This window comes from Megascapheus bottae, chromosome 9, assembly GCF_031878675.1.
Source record: "Megascapheus bottae isolate mThoBot1 chromosome 9, mThoBot2.hap1, whole genome shotgun sequence".
In the NCBI taxonomy this organism is placed as follows: domain Eukaryota; kingdom Metazoa; phylum Chordata; class Mammalia; order Rodentia; family Geomyidae; genus Megascapheus; species Megascapheus bottae.
The window spans coordinates 68788694-68796308 of NC_143517.1; the positions used below are offsets into that span (position 1 = coordinate 68788694).

General features: G+C 50.1%; 1 protein-coding gene across 1 annotated transcript in view; it reads right to left on the reverse strand.

Moving 5' to 3' along the window:
• Bop1 (BOP1 ribosomal biogenesis factor) overlaps window positions 1–7600 on the reverse strand; it is a 29355-nt gene extending 21755 nt beyond the window's left edge. Inside the window, exons 1-2 of the mRNA XM_090339581.1 lie at window positions 7409–7600; window positions 5621–5806 (exon numbers count right to left, since the gene is read on the reverse strand). Coding sequence (XP_090195707.1) covers window positions 5621–5806; window positions 7409–7507 — 285 coding nt within the window. The 5' untranslated portion in view covers window positions 7508–7600. The remainder of the gene's footprint in view (window positions 1–5620; window positions 5807–7408) is intronic.
• Window positions 7601–7615: the final 15 nt, after the last annotated feature.

Below are 7615 nucleotides of genomic sequence, written 5' to 3' on the forward strand. Positions count from 1 at the left end.
CCTTTAATCTTAGCTACTCAGGAGGCTGAAATCTGAGGATCAAGGTTCAAAGCCAACCTGAGCACTAAAGTCCCTGAGACTCTTAGTTACAATTAAGCACTAGAAACCAGAAGTGGCCACTGTGGCTCAGGGGTAGCCTTGAAGAGCTCAGGGACAACATCCAGGCCCAGAGTTTAAGACCCAGGACAGACCAAAAAAAAAAAAAAAAAAAAAAAAAAAACGGGAAATGGTGCTGTAGTTCAAAGTGGTAGAGCTCTAGCCTTGAGCAAAAAGAACTCAGGGATAGCACCCAGACCCTGAGCTCAAGCCCTATGACCAATGAAAAATAAAGTAAAATAAAATAATCACCAAAACCACACATAATAAAAATAAGTAACAGGGCTGAGAATGCGGCTTACTGATAGAGTGCTTACATAGGATACATGAAGCCCTGGGTTCAATTCCTCAATACAACATAAACAGAAAAAGCCATAAATTACCCTGCGGTTCAAGTGGCAGAGTGCTAGCCTTGGGCAAAACAAGTTCAGTAGGGTCAGGAGTTTGGCCTAGTGGTAGTGCTTGCCTAGCATGCACGAAGACCCAGGTTTGATTCCTCAGCACCACATACACAGAAAAAGCCAGAAGTGGTGCTGAGGCTCAAGTGGTAGAGCTATGGCCTTGAGAATGTCCAAGGACAGTGCTCAGGCCCTGAGTTCAAATCCAGGACAGGCAAAAAATAAATAAATAAAATAATAATAAATCTCAGGGGCAGTGCCCAAGCCTTTAGTCCCAGCCCCAGAAGGCAGTAAGTAAATAAATAACAAAACTGCTTACACTATCCTTAGCTGTAAATCTACTATTAATATGCTGGTGGTTCACACCTGTAATCCTAGCTCTCAGGAGGCTGAGATCTGAAGGTCAAGGTTCAAAGCCAGCAGAGGCACAGAAGGACCTGAGACTCTTATCTCCAATTAACCTCAAGAAAAGGGGAAGTGGGGCTTGGCTCAAGGGTAGGGCGGTAGCCTTGAGCTAAAGAACTCAGGGACTGTGCCCAGGCCAAGTTCAATCCCCATGACCCACCATAAAAAAAAACAAAAAACAAAAAACTAGTCAGCAGAGACACAGATGAAGAGGGCATGTACACATAAGCCCCGCCCCCACAAGGGCATGCCCACGTCTCTTGCCAGTTTGCAAGCCCATGTTTCACTTCTTATGCCTACCCACTTAGCCCCCAGGTTTCATGCTGATCCTCACTCAAGTCCTCCTGCTGACCGCCAGGTGAAGGGCTTAGAGGGGCACCAGCCGTCACTGTACTTGATAACATCTCTCAAGGCACCTGAATGCCAGAGCCTAGGCACTGAGCTGTTCCCTTTTTTCATTTTTTTTTTTTGCCAGTCCTGGGCTTGAGCTCAGGGCCTGAGCACTGTTCTTGGACTTTCTCGAGGCTAGAGCTCTACCACTTAAGCCTCAGCACCACTTCCGAGCTTTTTTCTACATGTGGTACCGAGGAATCGAACCCGGGTCTTCATGCATGCTAGGCAAGCACTTTCACCACTAGGCCAAACTCCCGGCCCCTTTTTTCATTTTTTTTTTTGGCTTGAACTCAGCCTGGGCGTTGTCCCTGAGCTCTTCAGCTCAATGCTACCACCCTACCCTTGTGCCAAGTCCTACTTCCCCATTTTCTAGAGGTTAACTGGAGATAAGAGTCTCAGGTCCTTCTGTGCCTGGCTGGCTTTGGCTTTGAACCTTGATCCTCAGATCTCAGCCTCGTGAGTAGCTAAGATTACAGGTGTGAGCCACTGCACCCGGCATTTTTTTTTCCTTTTTTGCCAGTCCTGGGCTTGAACTCAGGGCCTGAGCACTGTCCTTGGGCTTTCTCAAGGTAAGAGCTCTACTACTCCAGCCACAGCTCTATTTCCAGCTTTTTCTACATATGTGGTACCCAGGAATCAAACCTAGGGCTTCATGCATGCTAGGCAAGCATTCTACTCTACCACTAGGCCACACTCCTGGACCCACAAGTGGTTTTTGCTCAAGGCTAGCACTCTACTACTTAAGCCACAGCTCCACTTCCAACTTTTTGGTGGTTAATTGGAGGTAAGAGGATTTTACTGCCTGGGCTGCCTTTGAGCAGTAATCCTTAGATCTCACCCTGTGTAGTTACAGGTGTCAGCAGCCAGCAGCCAGGGAAGACTTGTTGAATGAAACTAAGGCTTGGGGTAACCTATTACAAATGATAGATAACTAACACAGACAAACAGCAAAGGGTTTCTGGTTCAGCAACTCAGACCAAACTCAAAAGGGTGAGTCCTTGTTTTCATGACAGAAACATAGCTATCCCTGACCTGAATAAAGACATTTACTACTGGCAAATATACTTTGGACATGACCACAGGAAGAGGTAAAAGGTGCTGCCGTGATCAGGAATCAAACTCAGTGTCAGGGGAAAGCTGTAGATGAGGAGAGGAAGGTTAGGCTGTTTAATCCATCACAGAAAAGTAGTCTCATTCCAGAGTGGGCTCCCAGCAGGCACTGCTCACTTAGTGCACACAACATAGTCTGTTTATAAGACCACACAGGTGATGTGGCCATGACCAGGCATTCCAAGATCCTGTGTTTCTATTAAAGAACTGAGACCACTGGCAGAGATGGAGAAGAAGATGTGCGCTGCTGCTGACCTGGAGTCCTACAACTATCAGGGAGCACAAATTCTAGAAGCTGCTCGATGGAATGAATGGATTCTTAGGTTGAGGACCCAAGCCCAGGGGAACAACAAGTGCAGGGCAGGGAAACCAGTTGATGTGCGGCAGACCAGAAGGCCTCGACACAATTTGGTAGAAAGTCACAGGGACACCCTTGTACAGATGTGGAAGACAGTCTGATGTGGGGCATCAAGGATGTCGAGCCAGGCTCATGAGAAACCAGGAACATTCAGGAGGCAGCAGTAGACAACAGGCTGAGTGAGACATAAGCAGCCGGCAGGGCAAGTAACAAAGCTAGGCCATAGTCTCAGGGGTGAAGGTATAACTGGGACTTGTCCTCTCCAGCCAACCTCCTTTCTCTGAGTCCTGAAAGGCTCCCTCACCCGTAGCTACTAACAGCAGCCCTGAGGCAGAGGGGCAAAGCCACCCACCCTTTCAGACAGATGGAGGCTCCATTTAACAGAATGGAACCCAGTAATGTCCAGTCACAGGACCCTAAGCAGAGCTACATGGCTCCCTGAGGGCTAGGCAGAGCTCTGGAACTTAAGGGATGCCAAGGAAGACCCAGAGGCCCCAAAGAAGATGCATCTTCTACTAGATTCCATCAAACACCCTCATGAACCTGATACACGTACATATCACTTCAAGGCTTGCATTAAGAGGGAATCTTTAAATACTTAATTTGAAAATGGGAAAAAGGCCCGGAAAGACATGTCAGTCATGGGGCTTGAACACTGGGCCTGGGCACTGACCCTGAGCTCTTCAGCTCAAGACTACCACCTTACCCCTTGAGCTACAGCCCCACTTCCCATTTTCTAGTGATTAATTGGAGATAAGAGTCTCAAGGACTTTAGTGCCCAGGCTGGCTTTGAATCTTGATCCTCAGATCTCAGCCCACTGAGTAGTTAGGATTACAGGGCAGGAGACCCAGCTTATTACAATACCCTATTAACAATACTTAAATTCAACATGAAGACACTAAACTGGAACTTCTATACTTCATAGAATACTGCTGATGCAGTATCTAAACCTTTTTTTGTTTTATTTTGTTTTTGGCTGGTCCTAGGGTTTGCACACAAGGCCTGGGCACTGTCCTTGAGCCTTCTCAAGTGTGGTGCTCTACCACTACAGCCACAGTTCCACTTCCAACCTTTCTTGTTTATGAGACACCAAACTCGACCACAAGGCCACACTCCTGGACTTTTTAAATGAAGATTTAGCCAGGAGCCAAAGGCTCACATCTTTAATCCTAGCAACTCAGGAGGCTAGGATTTGAGGATTGTGGTTCAAAGACAACATGGACAGGAAAGTACATGAGGCTTACTCCCAACTAATCACCAAAAAAACCAGAAGTAGCACTCCTGCTAAAGTGGTAGAATGCTATCCTTGAGCAGAAGAGTTCAGGGACAGTGCCCATGCACTGAGTTCAAGCCCCAGGACTGGCACCAAAAAGGAAAAAAAAACAAAACTTAAAAAAGTGGAGACAGGGGCCTGGAGTTTGGCCTAATGGTAGAGTGCTTGCCTAGCATGCATGAAGACCTGGGTTTGATTCCTCAGTACCACATACATAGAAAAAAGCCAGAAGTGGTGCTGAGGCTCAAGTGGTAGAGCTCTAGCCTTGAGAAAGTCCAAGGATAGTGCTCAGGCCCTGGGCTCAAGCCCAGGTCTGGCAAAAAAAAGTAGAGCCGGAAGCATGGCCTAGAGGTAGAGTGCTTGCTTAGCATGCAAGAAGCCCTGGATTCAATTCCTCAGTACCACAGACACAGTGGTGCTGTGGCTCTAGTAGAGCACTAACCTTGAGAAAGCAAAAGGACAGAGCCCAAACCCTTAGTTAAAGCCCCAGAGCTGGTGGAAGAAAAAAAAAAAAAGAAAAAAGAAAAAAAGGAGACAGTTTCCATAATTTTACAAAACATGGCCAACACAGTTAACCCATAATCTCCTCTTTGGGATCATCAATGTTATATAACTTGAGGTGACAGTGATCAAAAAGCACTGTACTCATAATCTGCTTTATGGGAAAATATACTCTTTTACAACAACTTAATAATAAGAGCTAGGGGCCAGGAGTTTGGCCTAATGGTAGAGTGCTGGCCTAGCAGGCACAAAGACCTAGGTTTGATTCCTCAGTACCACATTCATAGAAAAAGCTGGAATTGGTGCTGGCTCAAGTAGTAGAGTGATAGCCTTAAGAAAGCCCAAGGAAAGGGTATCAATATATGTGAATTAACGCACCTTCTATCTGGCAAATATCATGTAACCCTTTTATTAATTACAATAAAAAATATTAAAAAGAAAAAAGAAAAAAGAAAAGAAAACCCAAGGAGAGTGCTCAGGCCCTGAGATCAAACCCCAGGACTGGGGGGGGAGGGCGGGAGGGGGGGCAAATGATGGCTGGGAATGTGGCTTAACAATCGAGTGCTTGTCTTGCCTAGCATGCATGAAGCCCTGGGTTCCATTCCTCAGTTCATATAAACAGAAAAAAACAGAAATGGCTCTGTGGCTCAAGTGGTAGATCTTTAGCCTTGAGGAAAAGAAACTCAGGGACAGTGCTCAGGCCTGAGTTCAGGCCCAGGAAGTTGGTGCTGGTGGATCACACCTGTAATCCTACCTACTCAGAAGGCTGAGGTCAGTTCAAAGCCAGCCTGGGCAGAAAAGTCCATGAGACTCTTTACTTCCAATTAATAACCAGAAAACCAAAAGTGGCACTGTGGCTCAAGTGGTAGAGTGCTAGCCTTGAGCTGAAGAGCTCAGGGACAGCGCCCAGGCCTAGAGTTCAAGCCCCACAGCTGACAAAAAAAATAAATAAATATAAAGAACATAAAGGTAAGAGGGGTAGGGGCAGGGGGAAAGAGACGGGGGAGAGAGGTGACCTGATCATCAAGGAAAGGCTAGGTATAGCATATTAGATGTTCTTTTCCTGCCCACTCTCATCTACCCACCTGCACCTGCTCCCCAGAGGTCTCCTCCATTCCTCCGTGGCTGGCTCCATCTTCTCCTTCACTGTCGTCCTCACTACTGTCACTGCCGGAATCCTCTAGGCCTGAGAACACACTGTCTTCGCTGTCAGAAAGGCCAGAATCACTTCCATCTCGATGGCTCGGAGCAGAGTCACACAGAACAGGGGGCTGCAAAGAAATCTAGCATTAAGAACCGCCCACCACAGGCTTGTCCAGCAGACAGCAGGCTGACACAGAGCAGCTGGCCAAGCACTGGACAACCAGCCTCTATTTACAAGCCTCCACCTCCACCAAAACCATCTGCCCAACCCGAGCCTTCCTGATCTTCCTCCTACTCTGACAGCTGGACTGCAATCCTCAGAACAGATACCTCAATACCCAGTGTCACATGAGGGAGGAGCTTTTCAAGGACACAGCTCCTTTTCAGAGCCTAGTTCCAACAGCATTACCAAAATCAACTCTCCTCAACTGACTCACTCTACATCCTACTCTGGCACTTCCCAGGGCTGGAAGGCCAGGATGGCATGGCTAGGGGCCAAAGAGGATATCCCCAAGAGCTTCTACCACTGCAGAAGCCTCCTCACACAAAGACTGCACCCCATCACTGATAGGTAGGTTGGAAAACAAGCCTAATGGAAATAATGTGAACTTTATTTACAACAAGCTAATCCCATTTATTCTCTTCTTAGAGCAGAAATCCAACTTTCTCTGAACAGAGCCCAGCTGACTGGATACCATTTCATGCCTAACTCTACATGACATACATGAGCTGTAGAAAACAGAAACTGGGGGGGGGGGCAGGGAGGGAGAGAGTGCAGGAGTACTGATGCTGGGGCTTGAACTAGGGATGGGGATGCTATCGCTCAGCTCAGGGTGGTGCTCTATCACTTAGGCCACAAACCTAACTGCAGCTTTTTGGTGGCTAAATGGACACCAGCGTCTCACAGACTTTCCTACCAGGGCTGGCTTCAGATCACCATGCTCAGATCTCAGCCTTCTGAGTAGGTGCAAGGCACAGTGCCCGGCCGGTCATTGGCTTCTGAAAAGTGAAGCAACAACTTGACAGCTCAGGAAGCATATGAGTGCAGGATTCTTGATATCACTATCTTTCTAACAACTTACAAGTTCCATCTAATTATACAGTCTGCATTGCCAATTACTCCGTAGAACTCCACCTACTTTCCTTCTAAGTGACTCACAGCCATCATCCATTACCTATATCCAGCATTCAGGCAGGTACCCATTGAAATAGCAAGCACAAGGGTCCAGGCCCAGAGCCGCCTACTAGCGCAAGGCTCCTCAACCACCGGGAACAACCCAGCCAAGCGGAGTCAGCTGAGGGGCCGCCAGCCTGGCACCCCGCACCCGGCAGGGCGCCCCGTAAGCAAGCTGACTGTCTACCTGGCCAGCCGGGAGGGCCAGCGCCGCTCGGCCTCAGCGCAGCAGGGCCGGAGGGAGTCCCCGGGGCCGCTCCGTCCGGCATGGTCGCCCCACCCGGCCTAACGCGCTGGCAGGGCAGCCCCGGACCCCTCCGGCCAAGCTCACAGGCCGTCGCTGGAGGCGGTCCCCTCGGCCGCCCTCCACGGGGCCCCGAGCTCCTCGCCGCAGGCTGCCCCCCGGCCCCCGACCGCACCCGCGCCGCGAGGCTCTGGGCGGGGCGCAGGCCCGCGCCCGGTGACAGGCGGCCCGGCCTCCCGGGCTTCCCGGCCCCGACGCCCGCCACGTGCACACCCGGCCGTCGCGGAACCGTCCCCGCCACCCAGCGGTCACCTCCTCCGCTTGCAGCTCACGCTCGGGCTCGGGTTCGGGACGCCGTTTCCTGGGCTGCGCCTGGGACGCCGCGCGCCCCGTCCCCCGCGGGCCCGCCATGCTACGCCGCACCGGCTCCTCACAGACCACCGCTTCCGGCAGCGAGGGCGCCGCGCGTGCGCCGCGCGTGCGCCGGCCCGGGCCCGCCCAGCCCGGCCCTGATTGGTG